This window comes from Lineus longissimus, chromosome 4, assembly GCF_910592395.1.
Source record: "Lineus longissimus chromosome 4, tnLinLong1.2, whole genome shotgun sequence".
Classification (NCBI taxonomy): domain Eukaryota; kingdom Metazoa; phylum Nemertea; class Pilidiophora; order Heteronemertea; family Lineidae; genus Lineus; species Lineus longissimus.
The window spans coordinates 12,963,596-12,982,726 of NC_088311.1; the positions used below are offsets into that span (position 1 = coordinate 12,963,596).

Sequence of the window (19,131 nt, forward strand, 5' to 3'; positions counted from 1 at the left end):
TTGCACAATACCGCCACCTAGTGATATGAAACGAAATTAATCTTTTTAATATCGAAACCTCTATATCAGGCCGACCTCTAAAACTTCATTTCAAACTTCAATCTGCTGGAATAAAGAAAATGGGCTTTTTTAACCTTGACCTACTTATACCTGAATAGTAGGTCACACTGACCTAAATCTGTGTCAACATGTAGAGATGCCCAATAGGTGTCTACATATAAAATTTATAGAGTCTATGACCAATAGCAAAAAACGTGCCATGATCAAAGATATTTTAGAGTTCGACCTCTGTGACCTTGAAATGAAGGTCAAATCAAAAACCCGTGTGATATGTGATGTACCTTTATTAGATACACCCACCATAAAGTTTTCATCGCTCTAGCTTTAACCATAGCTTCAAAATGACAAAAATAGGTTTTCAAAGAGCGTCCCCTATATGGCAGACCAGCAGTTAAATTGCGCTGATTTTCATTCTGAAGGAAGGTCTTGCCTAGGGGTACCCATACACAAAGTATGAACTTTCTGGGTCAATCGGTTAAGAAACGTGCCACGATTTTGTCAAAAGTTAACGACGGACGACGACGACGCCGACGACAGACTCCAGACGCCGCGGTATCGTTTTAGCTCACCTGACAGGTGAGCTAAAAAGAAAACCTTCTGTTGCAATTTGTTCTAGGTACACTCTTATTTTTACTGGACTAAGGTATAACTTTCTGGAGTAATTAGGCATGTAGCACACAAAGATGGGCATATATTAGATTTTCCCAGCAGATTAACGATAACTTACTGAAATCTGCACACAAAATATTTCTGTTCTACGGTAACTGATGTAGGACATAGTTATTCTTTTGTCATCAAGTAAACAACAAGAATAACTGACCTTGTCCCTATTTCAGGTAATGCAGTTGGAGGGTGTCTACAGTGTACAAGAACCACACTTCTGGACATTGTGTAGTGACGTTTACATTGGGACCATCAAATTAGAAGTTGCCAGTGATGCGGACACCAAATACATTCTTAGTCATACACATAATATTTTCACTGCGGTAAGTATTGTCTTTTAGCGACGGTGACGGTGACGCTGCGGTATTGTATAAGCTCACCTGACAGGTGAGCTAAAAAGTTCAAAATGTCCAAAAAAGGCCTGGAGTCTATTATCTTTACATGAAGGAAAACACTACAGCCATTTTTGTGGAGTTCAGTGACTTTTAGAATGATTCTCAATTGTTGTCCCATTTTTTTAATTTTTAGCATTTGGCCTCCTATGTATTCAAAATCGAAAAACTGCTTCCTTTCAGTTGAAATATGGCTAGAAGAAGAAGAGCAGGGCAGATGGAGCCTCTAAGCTCTCTTTGTACCAAGCTTGAGGTTAAAGAAGTTAATGAATATGTTGGTAAGTGATCAAGCATATTACTGTTTACCTCATTCTTTTGAATCTTCACTCAAATGTGAATACTTTCTGCTGCTCAGATGTAACTGTTGACAAGGAATCGGCTTATTGGAAAAATGGATTGTAATTTCCAATTCCCACAAACCAGCTAACGGACCATAATCATTTGCATCTTTTATTATGATCCGTTCTCGATATGGTACCTCAAAATAAGAAATTGATCACTAAAAGAAAATGATGTATATCAGGCTTCTTGTCAATTTTCATATTAATTAGACCAGTGGAACTCTTGAGATGCTGTAATGGTGGTCTATGGTCTGTGACAATTGGTGGCTTTGGTGGTTGTTGTCACTTAGGTTGTGTGTATGTTTTTCATAGTCTGTTTTCTTAGGTGGTTGAATTTGGTCTAATATGCACTCCATTCACCACACAAGTAGGATAGTACTTTATGTGCTAAACTACTTACAGTGTTGGCTTTTATGTGGATATTTCTTCCAATGATGTCTAGAGTGTTCACTGGATGCCCAATTCACATGTCCATGTTCAACCATTTATTGATAAAAGATCTCTGAAAGTACTCCTTTGGGTGAGTTTGAGAGGTTGCAACTCTGTAAAACCACCTAAGTGAAAACAACCCAAAGTAGATGCAAATAACCACCTAAGACACCATTTGCAATACGTTGATCTTTACATATTCATGACATTCATTTGCTGTTCACTATAATTACTTCTCTTTTTATGCAGGAAAAGGACTGTTTGCCGCAAAACCGTTTGCCCCTGGAGACTTTGTAGTTGAATATGAAGGAGATCTGATCACGGCAAGTGAGGCAACCAGAAGAGAAATAACAAAGAAGTATACACAGAACAGGCACAAATTCCTGTATGATTTTGTTCATAATGGTGAACAGCTCTGGTGAGTGTATTCTTCAGTCCTCCATCCTAATGTTTCCCACTTTTAAATCATTATAATGGGAACCCACTTGCGGATATGTTCGAAAGATGGTGCAGGGAACGTTCAGCCTGGAAGGCATAAACAATATCTTTTTTCATCTGTTGATGTCCCATCATGGAGAGCACGGCAAAATTTCTCTGCACATTTTGAATAGGAGTTCAGTGAATAAGAATTAACTGGAATCTTTCTAATACTTTCCAAACAAATTCTTTACATATTTGAGGCTCTTGATAGCCACTGCAGATTGATACAAATCATAAATACTCCAGAGGAATATCTGTCACCCGCTACTTTGAGGCCAAATTGAGCTGCCTTATGATTCCTGGTTTGGCCACCAGGGGGTGTTATGTGAAAAAAGCAAAAATGCAATAGCTCCCTTAATAATGGTCCCAGCCAGCTGAAATGTTTATGGTAGGTACTCCTAGGGAGGAGACATCAAATATCCCCGGGTTTTTGATTTGACTTTCATTTCAAGGTCACATAGGTCAAAATGCATCATCAGCATTGCCCTTCAACAATGGTGGCACATTTTGTAACCACTGGAGGTACTGAACTGAAACTTTGTACATATTAATCTAGGGTGACCTATACTTGGAGACAAGATCGTGTCACTTTAGATTCCTGGTTTGGCCACCAGGGGGCATTATGTGAAAACAGAAAATATGCAATAGCTCCCTAATATTGATGGCCCTAGCTGGCTGAAATTCATATGGTAGGTACTCCTACAGAGGAGACATCACTTGACCTCCGGGTTATTGATTTGACCTTCATTTCAAGGTCACAGTGGTCAAAGTGCATCATCGGCATCACCCTTCAACGATGGTGGCACGGTTCGGAATCACTGAAGGTACTGACCTGAATCTTTGTACATATGTAACTGTTGGTGACCACTACCTAATTGCGGTGCCATACGATTCCTGGTTTGGCCAGTAGGGGGCATTTTGTGACAAACAGTAAAGATGTGACATCTCCCTTAACACAGGTTAGCACATGGTCCCAGGACCATTTCATTCATGGAAAATACTAGGGATATGATGAAAATTGCTGTAAACATCGGCAATGTTGATTGGAACCTTCACAACTCCCAATGCTCCTAACTGGCTAGAATGCCAATCACTACTAGTACATACACGAAGTGCTGCTCCCGATAAAATTTTGATTATCCCAGACTGCAGTTTCTTTCAGCTGAGTGCCAGGCACTTGGGCCTCTTGTTATGGCCTGCAGCTCAAAGTTGTGTGATTTCGGGAAAGGGCTATAAGGCTTTTGAATTGAGAAGAGGTATAGAAGATGGTTTGGTTCATTATCCTTTTTTTTTCTTCTCACCTCATGCTTTCTTTCTTTTTCCAGCATTGATTCTACAAATAATACAGAGACGTTTGGAAGATATGCCAACGATGCACCACAACGTTTGGCCAATACATTATGTGAAGAAGGTGTGTCATGAGGATAACACCCCACATCTCATACTCATTGCCAAGAAGAGAATAGATATAGGTGAAGAAGTCAGGTATGACTACAGAATGAGGCACGCTCCATGGAGAATGAAAAATGTAAGTTTCAACTTGTTGCCACATTCATGCTGTTAGGATATAGGATATCCATCCCGAAGGAGTTAAGTGTCATTGCATGAGTGGACCATGCAAAAACCAAAAGGAGGTGATAACCCACTGGATCACGGATCTGGCTTATATTTGCCCCAAAGTTTGGTCTTAGGGTAGGGTGTGGGCAGGTAAAGCCTTTCGGCAAAAAAACACACTGGTCCGGTTTTAGGGGTCAAATTCTGTTTTGTTCATTTCCCCTATAATGAAACGGCCAGGGGCCATTGTGCTCACCGTATACATCTTTTAGTAGGCAGGATCATGCTTAGTTTAGAGGTGAATATGGTGAACACAATCAGGCATGAAGACTTTTTTTAGATGTGTATTGATTTTTAGATGTGTATTGATGTCAAGTAATAAGACAGGGCAGTATATATAAATTTATGATCCAACCAATAATTGTCTATGACATCAACAAGATCAATATCGTGTGATTGCTAAGAGTCCCTGCAATAAAAAATTCATCGAAAAAAAGTCATTAATAAGCAAGATATTGCACGTCCTACTTTTTCAGTTTTGACCCCCTGGTGGCCAAATCAAGAATCAGATGAGGCCAAAATTCGGTGTCAGAGATTATCTGATGTAGGGGGTTACATGTACCAACTTTCAAGTTCATAGCTTCAGCAGTTAAGAAACGTGCCATAGTTACACTCTAATGGCCAATTTACGCCATTTGACCTCTGTGACCTAGAAAAGGAGGTCAAATCCAAAAATCGTAGGACATGTGGTGTATCCTTGCTAGAAGTCCCTGCCATAAAATTTTTATCGAAAACAATTCACTCAAATAAGCAAGATATTGCACTTCTTCCTTTTTCCATTATGGCCCCCTGGTGGCCGAATAAAGAATCAGATCAGGCCAAAATTCGGCATCAAAGGTTATCTGATGTAGGGGGTTATATGCACCAAGTTTCAAGTTCATAGCTTTACTGGTTAAGAAACGTGCCATAGTTTACACTCCAACGGCCAATTTACGCCATATGACCTCTGTGACCTTGAAAAGTAGGTCAAATTGAAAACCCGTAAGACATGTGATGTATTCTTCCTAAGAGTACCTACCATAAAAATTTTATCGAAAACAAGTCACTTAATATAAGCGAGATATCACACTTTTTAGATATCCACTTTTGGCCCCCTGGTGGCAAAGTTGAGAATCAGATCAAACTGAAATTCAGCACCAGAGGCTATGTGATATAGGGGGTTATATGTACCAAGTTTCAAGTTCATAGCTTTAGTGGTTAAGAAACGTGCCATAGTTTACACTCTAACGGCCAATTTAAGCCATATGACCTCTGTGAACTTGAAAAGTAGGTCAAATTAAAAACCCGTATGATATAAGATGTATATTTGCTATGAGTACCTACAACACAAGTTTCATCGAAAACAAGTCACTAATAAGCGAGATATCACACTTTTTAGATATCGACATTTGGCCCCCTGGTGGCCAAGTTGAGAATCAGATCGGACCGAAATTCAGTGTCAGAGGTCACCTGACCTAGGGGTGCTCTGTACAAAGTTTTAAGTTCATAGCCCTAGCGGTTAAGAAACGTGCCACTGTTTTTTAAATAGGATACGACGACGGACGACGGACGACGACGACGGACGACGGACACTGCGGTATTACATAAGACTCCCCTACGGTGAGCCAAAAATCAAGAAAATGTAAGATACAAGTCAGAAAAGACAAAAGGGAAAAGATAAAAAATAATAAAATAAAAAAATATTTTTGGCCGTCCCTGACCGGGGTTTGAACTCACGACCTTTGGATTGCCACAACACGAAAAACACAAAACATGCAATTTCGGCTATATCTGTGTCTGCGTTGTGACCTCTGTGACCTCGACAAGTAGGTCAAATTAAAAACCCATATGATATATGATGTATCCTTGCTATGAGTACCTACCACAAAAGTTTTATCGAAAACAAGTCATCAATAAGCGAATTATCACACTTTTTAGATATCCACATTCGGCCCCCTGGTGGCCAAATTAAGAATCAGATCGGACCGAAATTCAGCACCAGAGGTTATCTGGTATAGGGGGTTATATGTACAAAGTTTCAAGTTCATAGCTGTGGAGGTTGAAAAACGTGCCATAGTTACACTGAAACAGCCAATTTACGCCATTTGACCTCTGTGACCTTGAAAAGTAGGTCAAATTAAAAACCCGTATGATATATGATGTATCCTTGCTATGAGTACCTACCACAAAAATTTCATTCCAAACAAGTCATTAATAAGCGAGATATCACACTTTTTAGATATCTACATTCAGCCCCCTGGTGGCCAAATTAAGAATCAGATCGGACCGAAATTTAGTGTCACAGGTCATCTGACCAAGGGAGTCCTGTGTACAAAGTTACAAGTTCATAGGCTTAGCGGTTAAGAAACGTGCCACTGTTTTTGAAACAGGATACGACGACGACGATGGACGACGACGACGGACGACGACGACGGCGACGACGGACGACGGACACTGCGGTATCGTATAGACTCCCCTACGGTGAGCCAAAAATACTGACTGTATCTTCTTTGCACAGTACTTAAAAGAATTAGACCAAGTAAATTCAAGTGTCTCAATTGCACTAAGGAAAGGAAAAGAAGGTGGTCCCGGCCAGAAAGTAACTCTTCAGTCAATCCGAGACAAAGAAAAATTGAACGAAATTTTTAACACTGACCAAGGATATAAATTTTTGAAACCAGTTCGTGGTACACCACCTTATTGGCATGCAGTACAAAAAGATTTATTTGCAATGCTACGACAGCTTGGACTTCCAACTTGGTTCTGTTCATTTTCATCAGCAGATTTAAGGTGGCCTGAAATGATTGATGTGATACTTCGACAACAAGGAGACAAACGCAAAGCAAAAGATATGGACTGGGATGGCAAGACTGAAGTACTACGCAGTAATCCTGTATCAGTTGCAAGAATGTTTGATCATAGATTCCATTATTTCATTACAAATGTTATCAAGTGTGAAGCAAATCCCATTGGCAAAGTTATTGACTACTTCTATAGAGTTGAATTCCAACAACGAGGTTCGCCCCATACACACTGTTTATTCTGGATAGAAAATGCACCAAAGCTAGTCATTAATTCTGATGAAGAAGTAGTGCAGTTCATTGACAGATATGTAACATGTGAAATGCCAGATTCAGAACTTGATGAAGAACTTCATGAAATTGTATCCAAAGTGCAAACACATAGTCGCACACACTCAAAGTCTTGCAAAAAGAAAAATACTGTTTGTCGATTTAACTTCCCACGACCAGCGTCAGAATCCACATTTATTGCTAGACCTCCTCAAGACACAGAAGTTGGTGTCGATGCTGTTGATACACCAGAAAAAGTTGATGAAATCACAAGGAATATGACTGAAAAAGATGAAAAGAAAAAATCATCACAAATCCTGTTAGAGAAGTACTGGAAAACTTTAATTGATGAAAACATATCATTTGAAACAATCAATGAATTATTTCGGCAACTTCAAATAAACCAAAATATGTTTGAAGATGCATATTCACAATTGACAAAGAAACCAAGCATTGTTCTCCACCGCAATGTAAAAGACATCTGGGTAAATCAGTATAACCGTGACCTTTTGAGATGTTGGAATGGCAACCTTGACATTCAGTATGTGACCGATGCATATGCGTGTGTTGTTTACATTGTCTATTACATATCCAAAGCTGAAAAGAAAATGGGTATTTTGCTGTCACAAGCACATCGAGAGGCTTAATAGTGAAGGCAATGTGGAAGCAAAAGAGGTTCTGAAAAAGGTTAGCAAAGTCTATCTTCATAATCGAGAAGTCAGTGCTCAGGAATCTGTCTATCGTGCCTGTAGTCTAAGACTGAAAGAAGCATCACGTTATGTGCAATTTATCCCAACTGGAGAAAATCCAATCCGCATGAGCAAGCCTTTAAAAGCACTTGGCAATACTGATGATGATAATGATATCTGGATGACCAATTTGAATGACAGGTATTTAGCACGTCCAGCTGATGATAGTCATTTTGAAAACATGTGCATGGCAACATTCTGTTCGGAGTACAGGATAGTAGCAAAACCTTCAAATAGTGACTGATTGAAAACTCCAGTTTTCACATTGCAAAACAATTTGGGTTTCATTAAAAAAAGATCAAATTCTGAACCAGCTGTGATTCGCTTTGCACGATTTTCTGAAGAAAGTCAACCTGAACAACACTTTCGAACAATTCTGGAACTCTACCTACCACACAGAACCATAGCCAACTTAAAACCCCATCCATTTCAATCTTATGAAGCCTATTACAGACATGGACAAGTAAAAATTGATGACATATTCATCGAAGTGAAACAAATTGTAAATGATAATAGGCAAATCTATGAAAAGGCATTTGAGCTGCTTAATAGAGCACAAACAGACTTGCATGAAAATGGCATACAGGAAGATGCATGGGCTCAGCTTTGTCCAGAAACTGAACAGCAACGGATAGAATGTCTCAAGGAAAGAGAACAAAATACAGAAAATGATGAAGACAAAGACAATGAAGATAATATTCCAGATTTGGTAACAAATCGGCTTGAATCAAACATAGAGAAAAATACATCACTAATTCCAAAACACATGGCACTGACACTTCTCAGATCCATGAACGAAATGCAAACATCAATCTTCTATAAAATAAGACAATGGTGCCTTCAAAAACGTCAAGATCAAAATACACCAGCCTTTTGCCTGTTTTTAACTGGAGAAGGTGGGTGTGGTAAGAGCCATCTAATAAAATGTATCTATTATGAAGCTTCCCGTATATTTTCTGAATGCCAAGAAAGCCCTGATGATTTATCAGTTATGCTTACAGCTCCGACTGGTGTTGCAGCTTTTCACATTGGAGGTACTACAATCCACCATGCATTTTCTCTAAGCAAAAACATTAGTCTTCCTTATGTACCTTTAGGGGAAGATAAACTTAACACCCTACGCTCCAAATTGTCACAATTGTGAATTCTGATTATTGATGAAATATCCATGGTTGATCATAAACTGTTGGCCTATATCCATGGCAGACTAAGACAAATCAAAAGAACAGGAACAAACACACTCTTTGGAAACGTATCCATTCTTGCAGTTGGTGACTTTTATCAGTTACAACCTGCTAAGGGTAAAGCATTGTATACAGAATCTGAAATGGACTTCTGAACAGGTGAATTCCAGATTGCAGAATTAACTGCCAATGAAAGACATTCCAACGATGAGTGTTATGCTAAATTGTTGAATAGAATACGTACTAGAACCAAAAAAGATGCACTGCAAAAAGCTGACATAGACTTGCTACAGTCGCGTGAAACTGGAGAAAACCCTGATGCCCTGCACATATATCCTACAAGAGCTCAAGTCAACAATTACAACTTAAATGCTATTCAAACAAATTGCACAGACTTGATTAAAATAAATGCTCAAGACTTTCAACGCGATAAGACATCAGGTAAACTCACATTACGCCACTCAACCACACTACTTAAAGACAGTTATCTATTGTCATCACTGGTTTTAGCAATTGGTGCTCGTGTTCAATTGACTTGCAACATAGATGTATCTGATGGTCTTGTTAATGGTGTAGTTGGAAAAGTAACTAACATAGAATGCCAGAATGAAAATGAATTGCCAAAAGTCTATATTAATTTTGACGAAAAAAGAGTTGGGCAGAAATATCGATCTTCACATAACAACAGTTATTTCCCTAGCATTCCAATAGAGCCTCAAGATGATCGTCTACAGAACCACAATATAGTCAGGAGACAACTACCATTGAAACTTGCATGGGCAAGTACTTGCCACAGTGTACAAGGTCTAACAATGTCAACAGCTGTAGTATCAATGAAAAAGATATTTATGCCAGGACAAACATATGTTGCCCTAAGTCGTGTGTCTACTTCGAACGGACTTGTTGTTGAAGATTTTGATGAAAACAATATCTACTGTGATCAAAGAATTGCACCTTCAATAGCTTCAATGCCCAAACTTTTGCCCTCCACAACTACTCCACAACATTTAACATCTTACTCCACAACATAGAAGGCCTGCAAAATCACTATGAAGATTTAAATGAAATGGCCAGGGCCATTGTGCTCACCTCATGTGGAGGAAAGATGGATAAAGAGCATGGTATTGTGTCATGTAGTGTTAGGTTTGATGTAGGTCCAAGCAATTACAATTTCCCCAAAATGGCCAATTTACATAACATTCGACCTCTGTGACCTTGAGAAGTAGGTCAAATCAAAGAAGACCCGGGTGACACATTGAATGGTTGTTAGAATTAGATGTACCTATGATATAAAATTGGTGCCAATCGGGCAAGTCATTACCAGGAATAATGGCATTTTGAAGAATTTAGGATTTGGCCCCCTCCCTGGAGGCCGAACGGCAAATCAGATCGCACCAAACTTCGGTACCTGAGATCACCTGACCAAGGGGTACATGTGTACTTAATTTGTGATCAATAGTCATTGCAGTTAAGAAACGTGCCATAGTTACGGCCTGAAGGCGAATTTACGCCATTTGACCTCTGTGACCTTGACAAGAAGGTCAAATTAAAAACCTGTGTGACATATACTGTATGGTGGTTAGATGTACCCATGATATCAAATTGGTGGCAATCGGGCAAGAAGTTAAGGAATAATCACATTTTTAAGGTTTTTGGATTTTGCCCCCTGGTGGTCAAGTGGTGAATCATATTGGACCAAACTTCGGTCCCTGAGATCACCTGACTAAGGGGTAAATGTGTACCAAATTTGGTATCAATAGTCATTGCAGTTTAGAAACGTGCCATCGTTACATCCTAACGGCCAATTTACACCATTTGACCTCTGTGACCTTGAAAAGGAGGTCAAATCAAAAACCCAGAGGATATATGATGCACCTTTGCTAGAAGTACCTACCATATTTTTTTCAAAATTTCCCGACTACTATTAAGGGAGATATTGCATATTTTCACTTTTAACGTTTGGCCCCCTGGTGGCCAAACCATGAAACGAATCGGACCGAAACTTGGTCTCCAAGGTGTCATTACATAAGGGTACATGTGTACCAAGTTTCAACTCAATAGCTCTAACAGTTACGAAACGTGCCCTGCTAACGGACGACGGACGACGACGACGACGACGACGACGACGACGATGACGACGACGGACGACGGACGCCACGGTATGGGATAAGCTCACCTCTGCTAAGAGGTGAGCTAAAAATGACAAACGTCTTCTAAACAGTGACATTATTTGTTTGACAGAAACATGGTGTAATCACAGGAACAATACATGCCAATTGAATCATTTTAATTCCTTTCATAAAACACAAGCAGAATCTTTTGATGATAATCAGGAATATGTTCATTTTAAAAATCAGAAACATGGGGGTGTTGCTATTTATAATGACCAAATGTTGGAATGGTTTCAAACAATCCCAACTGATACCAGAAATATTGAACATGCTGCATGTGCCATAGCAGATGTGCTAATAATAGTTATCTACCGATCACCTCATTATGCAATTCAGTCATTCAAAACAAATCTTGCAATGCTATTGGAAGAAACCGATCAACATTACCAAAAGGCAATTTTTGTAGGTGATTTTAATGAAAATATCAGTCAGTCTTCAATACTATCTCTGTTCAGACAGTATGGATACAAACAATGGGTAAATGAGCCAACTACTGAAGGATACACAACCATAGATCATGTTTACTCTAAAAACATAAAATGCCAGACTCAAATTCTACAGACATATTACAGTTACCATCATGCAGTAGGCATATCACTCCACACTTTTTAGGGCGTCCAAAGTCTGTACATCAATACATGTAGTCATATACTATACGCCCTAGCTATAAAAAATGTTCAACCAACTTTGTGAAAAATGTCATCGATACATGCGCAACCTCTATAAAAGAAAATTAGCAAATTTGACAGGTGAAGTGAAGATTGCCGGGGAATACAACAAAAATTTCGAGTTGTATGAATGCACTGTTCGGAAAATGCCGTAAAAAAAATTAAAAATAGTAAACAACAATATTTAAAGATTGATACGAACGAATTTCTAGTTTTTCCAATGTAATACAATAAGAAAACGGCACTCGTGTGTTTTTTGAGTGGAAATATCACACTCGTGCTTTTCTTGGTCGGGAAACCCACTCGACCGAAACACACGAGTGCCGTTTTCTGTTTATCACATGTCACCATATTTGACTTTTTAGGCAAATCGAACGTGTTAGAAGGCGGACCGTGTGATACGGAAAAATATCGCATGGTTGGATCGCACGCTTGACTACGGCAAAACTTGGTTTAAAAAATGGGTTTTAACTGTTTTGGCACGTCTGAAATTCCCGTAAATGATGCTGGGTAGATGGATTTATGAATTCTCCGGGATTTTTGCTTAGTTTTTGGCAACTTCGCTGTCTTTGTATGACATTACAGACAATTTTGTACGAAGCTTCGACGGACCTTGACATGTGATAAAAGCCATCCCTATACGCCGACAGAGCAAAATGCACGTACTACGTTGATGTCGTTGTTAAGTCTAACCAATTCCACTACGGCCGTCACCAACTTGACATCTTCAACCGAAGACGAATTCACACCGACCGTACCTATCATGTTTTACACCTGGGGATTGGGTCATCGTCATTTGGCTGACAGACCAGAATTAGCAAGTGAATGTAGCTTCTGCGAAAGAGGATGCAGCTGAAAGATGCAGACCCCACCGGCAATAGCCCTACTAGTACTAATATTCCATCAACTCTCGTTCCAAACTAACAAAGCCATCATTAACTTCAAATCCAACGCCCTATGTTTTTTTAAAAAAACATTTCTTGTTAAACACATTCCCACAATGTACCATGACCCTAACAAATGTCGTTTCTGTCGCATACTCACACCATATTACCACCATGTCAGAAACCAAGTCTACGCACTTCAGTATGCTGTTTTTGTTGTAAATAATCTAATAATGAATGTTGACCTAAGCTTCCTAACTTTCTACATTTCAGAAACAATTTCATCTCCAGTAAAAAGCCATAAAGAGTATGTACACCAAAAATAACCCAAGACAAACCCCTTCTCTTTTCAGATCAACATGGATATTGCAAAGGCAATCAAGTTTCCTCAAAACAACATCAAGGCACCACTGAAGGCAACCGTCGTAGCAGTTGGCCCACGGAAATCATTTCAAAATACCAATGGAACAAACGTCGACATGTGGACAGCAGCCATAGCTGACAAGCCATGAAGATCAATATTTATGACCAGACACATGCACAGAAATTTATACCAAACAACACGATCCTCATCACCAATTACTCCTCCAAAGGCACACACATCACAACTAATAACAAAACGAAGATATACAAAACCAAGACAATGGTCATCTCAACCGAACTGAGAACAAGAGCCAATGACATAATTAACCCACCTGATGCCCCACTTGTCACCATTCAACTGGCAACATCATCACCCTTGAAGACCACACTGACAATTGAGGGAACAGTAACACAGGTAAGTCAATCTTAATTCATTTCGTACTATAGCAAACGGTTACTGTAGCAATCTAATCTAACCTACCTTTCTCAAAAATAAGCAAGTGTAAATGGTGCACCGATCTCGGCATAGTTCCCATTTGAGATATGCGCGTGTGCAAACTTTGGTACTTTTAATTAGTTTGTGGGAATGTGGAACAGCGTGTTCTTCTTGTGTGTGTAAAATATTGAAGACCGGGTCGCGTTTACTTTAAATTCCTGAGGAAATTTCTACGTGAGACGGTTGTGTGAATTAGCACGATGTGGAGATGGATTCGGAGAACCACAAACAATTCAATTGAATTCAATTTATTCCTAACAAACAATGCCTATAAGGCTGTTAAGATTACAAGAGAAAATTATGAAAGAAATATAAAAATATGACTGTCCGAGCAGCAAAAAATCCACTGTTGCTCTGTTGTGGAAAATCGGTAAATTCAAGGATGCAAATTTGCTTATTTTAATACTTTTCCCCTGTAAACTTGGGTGATCGTTCGAAAGAAACACAAACTTGCCTCATATGGCACGGTTCCACTGTGCTAATGTAAACGGGACAGATCGGCAGAAACTACCCAAGTTTGTATCCCTTTTGTGAAAGTTGCAAGTCATTTTCAGAATTTAACACACACTTTTAATTTACAGCAGAGATTTGGGAATTATGGAAATTGTACTTGCAAAAATGCAAACAACAGTACAAATCTGCAGCATTGTACTCATAAGGAAAGTTAAGAGTAGGAAGCCCTGTAATGTTCCCTATTGATAAATTCTTTTTAAAAAAATACTTTCGATGTGTCTTCCATGCCCATATCTCTTTGACAAAATTTCATTTTCAGGCAGATGCTATTCGCACGGTCAACCTACGCAATTCACCACAATCAGTCCCAATCAAAGACTTGACCATCAAAGACAAAACAGGCAGCATTCGATGCTCACTTTGGAGAGATGCCGCAACAGCAGCCACGATCCCCCAACCTGGTGATTTTGTGCGAATAACAAATGCATATGTGGGCCACTTCCAAAACACCACAAATCTCAGCACCACTGAATCATCTACAATCACTGTAAGTAACAGATCGAACCTCCACCTTCAGGGTTTCATACAGAGGGGGGACATGTCCCCCCTTGCTGAGCCAGTAACAACAGTTTCCAACCTCAAACATAGGAATTTTATGCCAAGACAAGGGCATCCTGGAAACTGTAGCTCTCTAAACAATGCATTATAGTATTGTTGATGAACTAGTTCTCAAGTTAGGAAGCACAAGAGTCTGCAGATCATTTTCATCACTAAACACTCTACAATTTGAATACCAATTTATAAAGAAACTTCATTCTACAATTGATTCCAATTTTGTCAGTCAGCCTCTGATATCACCATCACTATCAATAGTAGATGGAAAATTACAATATTTTCATGTATTTCATAAAGAGCTGGTAATTTAAGCAGTATAAACATGACTAAATGTACTTCTTTAAGAAATTAATTGCATACATTTTAAGAGAAAACCCTGCAAATGAACTAGGCTAATATTTAAAATGTGGACAATTTGGTTAAAAATTTCCTTTCAATTGAGAACTCCACATAACAAATTCCCATTCAAACATAACCTTCACATCTTGTATTTCAGACTCCTGAGCAACCACCAAATGACATCATAACAACCATGATTGGCATTGCAGACACAGAGATGGAACATGAAATTACAATTCTCACAAATGACCAAGAACAAAACTGCGAGGAATTCACCACCAACTTGCCAGCACTACTACAGTTCCTCAACTCTGTCGATGACCTACCACCAATCAGCAACATCACTGACATTGAGGACAATTTGCCCATTGCACTCAATTTCTCTGCAAGCCATACCAACAACATCATTGAGTATCGGCCAGATCATACCAACATGTAATAGTCAAGCCTACACTGTACATGTTAGCATAATGCAGCCGTCAATGTGAATCCTGTACTCCCCCTCCTCAGGCACTCGACACTTAATTGGCGCATTTTTGTTCGGACACCGTGACAAACACAAAGGTATCCATTGTGTTTGTCATGGTGTCCAAACAAAAATGCGTCAATCAACTGTCATATGCCCCAGGACAGGGAGTACAGGATTCACACTGACGGCTGCATAAAGCAATAACCATAAAGGTTCAACTAAGAAACATGGATTTGCTCCTTACCTCCGGAATTTTCCGATAACTTTGCAAAACATCCCCTAATGGTGGAGATTTTGGTCTTAAAATAAAGAGCAGATAACAAATATAGTCTCAATTTCTCAATACACCAAGTACTTACAGAGATGTACGGCCTGAAACATAACAAGAGGCCCAAGGGCCTGGCGCTCAGCTGAGTTAATATCATTAATATCTTCCCGGTGTTTAGTTCATTATGCATGAAAATGGCATGCTCCATGGTATTTGATATCCTTTTGCGTTCACTACGGTACCAATGTTTTTGGTTGACATAATTATGCCACTGTTGGAACATTCTCATGGTTTATGGTATGCACCTGTTGATGGGCCATATGAATAAAAACTAGCATAAGCTTTTACTCCAAATTTTGAAGTATTTAGTATGCTTCAAAAATTGGAATAGTTTAGTTCTTGTGAAAGCAAAGGATTTTTAGAAATCAGTATTTGCTACCAAAACAAGTAAATGCTAGACTACATATGAACGAAAATGTAGGATGAACCTTTTACTTGGTAGTATAAATGTATTTTCTTGGAACCATGTAGCCTTTAAAAGTCGAAGTGAATGGTTGGTTGTTCCTCTTTGCCGGACTGCATTCACATTTTGTTTGGTGGACATGTCATGCAAGAATTGGTCAAACCATACATCCATTTATGGAGAATCAGAGTGCATGGATTCCGAGTCATTAAAAATGTCTAAAGAATTATTCTTGGGTCATGAAGGGAAACCTGCGTTGTTTAGTATGAAAGTGAAAAATATGACAGAGTTAAGAAAATTATGTTTTATTGAACAATAGTAAGTTTTGATTGTCTGCTTGGCTCCTTGCCAGTTAAATAACATGTGACTATACACAAAATAGAAAACTTTGGTGGAAATTGTAAATCATTTTTTTTATCTATCAGGGGAAACAAGCTGATGATGATCAAGTAAATCATTCATGAGAAATCGTTTTGTTGCTGAAGCTTGCATGACGAAGTTAATGCTAAACCTTTTCTTGTGCTCTACTGCGCCACCGTAGTTTTCTATTTAGACCAGCGATGACGTCATTTCTGGTGATTCCCTACGCTATTTGGTATTGTACAGTATGCAATGTATTTTTTCAGCGCTGTCAGTTGCCGAAGAGAGTGCCGTAGCTCCCTCAATTTCCAATCAATTTTTATGGGAGTGACATTATTGTATTGCTTAGAATGTCTACTTTTTACTCATGAAAGAATCGTAGAACTAAAACTTAATAGGCGAACAGAATCATGCCGATTCACTTCACATACTGTGGGAATTCTCCACTTCAAAATACATCGGCGATTGTGTCATCGCGAATAACAGAGCATGCACTTCCGATATCGTTTTCACAGAAATGTGGCCAAATTTTCAAGAACTAATTTCTGAAAGTAGTCCCTAAAGACCTTACGACTACCACTGAAACGAACTGGTGATAATATCGCCTACCAGGCTACCATCGTCATCGAGCTGAGTGTCATTGAGCTCCAAGATTATTGCACATGGATCGAGTAAACAACATGCCGCCATTTTGTCTCCGCTTCGGTATTTCGTAGGCCGCTAAAATGCACCTTCTCAATTAAAACCAACATAATAAGGCCTCACATCGTTGATTGAATAGGAACACCACACAAAACACAATAAAGTGGGGGTACAATCGATTACGAAGCTGAAGTGAACAGTGATTTATTCCTGGAGCTACTGCTGCTTTTTTGTGTAGCTGCCATGTTTTGAGAACTGGCAAATAGGAGACTTCATTGATGGCTGACGTCATCGGGCGGGAATTTGAATCAGCAGAAATAATTAAAAGGCAGGTAGCGCCCTCTCCTGTTAAAATTTTGAACTTTTTCTCAATAAAATAGTTTTTCAAGAATTTTATCTTAATATTAAAGCATATTTCGACTAATTCTGCTGCTCCTAGGCCGATATAGGCCAGTTTCCTTCATGCGCTCTCGCTCGCAGGAAGTAGGTCGAATGGCGACAAATTTTGTTTTGAAAGTAGAGTTTGACCAGAAGTATCCAGAAATGCAAAATTGAAGTCTCTAGGTCTTACGGTTACAAAATGTGCACCATGGGTTTAACGGACGGACGGACGGACGGACGGACTGACAGACGGACGCCACTGAGCAGCTTGTTTGACAAGCTCAGCTGACTTTGTCAGCTGAGCTAAAAAATACTGCGAATGATCTATAGCTAGGGTGGTATAGTGTCTTTCTCAGATAATAGATGGCGAGGACACTCAGCCACCTGCAATAAGCATAGTAGGTATTGTCATTATAATTAGAATCAACCTCATTCCAGGTAACAAACCCTTTTGTGGGAAAGGTAGTCAGTGTCTCTAGTCACAGATCGTTCGTCACCCAGTATTTTCTTTTGTGGTACTGCTTGCCTTTCAGGGCCTATATCTCTGTAAGTACTTGGTGTATTTGAGCAATTGAAGCGGTATTCATTAGAGAAGATTGCATTCCTTATTTTAAGACCAAACTCGTGACAGTAAATCAATTATGTAGCAATGTTATCGGCAAATTTCATGGACAAAGTGCCAATTCCCATGTTTCTGAGTTGAACCTTTATGGTTATTCCTTTATGATGTTAACCCTACCCAAAACTTTTAAGCCTTTCCATCTTTTTGAGTTTGAAATATTGTATTCTTGTAAGAGAAAGAACAGGGTGGATAGAGACAAAGTTTCAAAGGTCGTTGGATGCGGCTCCTAGGCCTGGGGAGGGCCTGAATACCAACCCAAGTCGAATTTTCATGAAACATGAAACTGTGATTATTTTTTATTTTGTTATTGATTTTATTCAGTTTTATTTTTCATTTTTATCGTAATTTCTAATTTTCCTTTTGGAAAATTTGCTTTAGGCCTAGGTTTCTCCAAATCAAAACAGACTTTATGTACCTCGATTGAGGTCTAGAGATGCATCATTGTCTACCTCGAAATTGAGATTGTCAAATTCGAAGTTTGATGCTTCCCTAAAGCAAAAATAATCAAAGAATGTTGAATATTATTAAGTGGATATATCGTGAATTTTAATGCAGGAAAACCGCCAAACATTCATCCTACGGCAATTGAATTCCCCTATAGTTGGAAACTGCTTAAAATTCATGACAGACGTTTTGCCTAATACCGTATGATGTCGGTTTAAATGAAAGAATTCGCAAATCTCAGTGTCAGGTTGACAGTTACATTAACCTCATTGAGGTCTGTTGTCACGTGCGGGTAATTTTCACGGTGCCCGTTGTCGCGAAATTAAACATTATAAACATTTTTAAATGGCAATCATGAAAAGCCCTCCACCAGCAAACACTGAAAGAACAGGGTGGATAGAGACAAAGTTTCAAAGGTCGTTGGATACTGTAGTATTATCAGATGTTTCAGTTTAACCTTACTGTATGATGACTCATACTACCGTATGTCTACCTGAATGTATTATCTATACTATTGCCACCTATCATTAT

General features: G+C 39.0%; 1 protein-coding gene across 1 annotated transcript; it reads left to right on the forward strand.

Annotated features, from left to right (window-relative positions):
- The first annotated feature begins 1,305 nt into the window (after positions 1–1,305).
- Positions 1,306–3,787, forward strand: LOC135486741 (N-lysine methyltransferase KMT5A-like). Its single transcript, XM_064769836.1, has 3 exons — positions 1,306–1,393; positions 2,135–2,303; positions 3,691–3,787. The coding sequence occupies exons 1-3, from the start codon at positions 1,306–1,308 to the stop codon at positions 3,785–3,787; spliced, it is 354 nt and encodes a 117-aa protein (XP_064625906.1).
- The last annotated feature ends 15,344 nt before the right edge of the window (positions 3,788–19,131 follow it).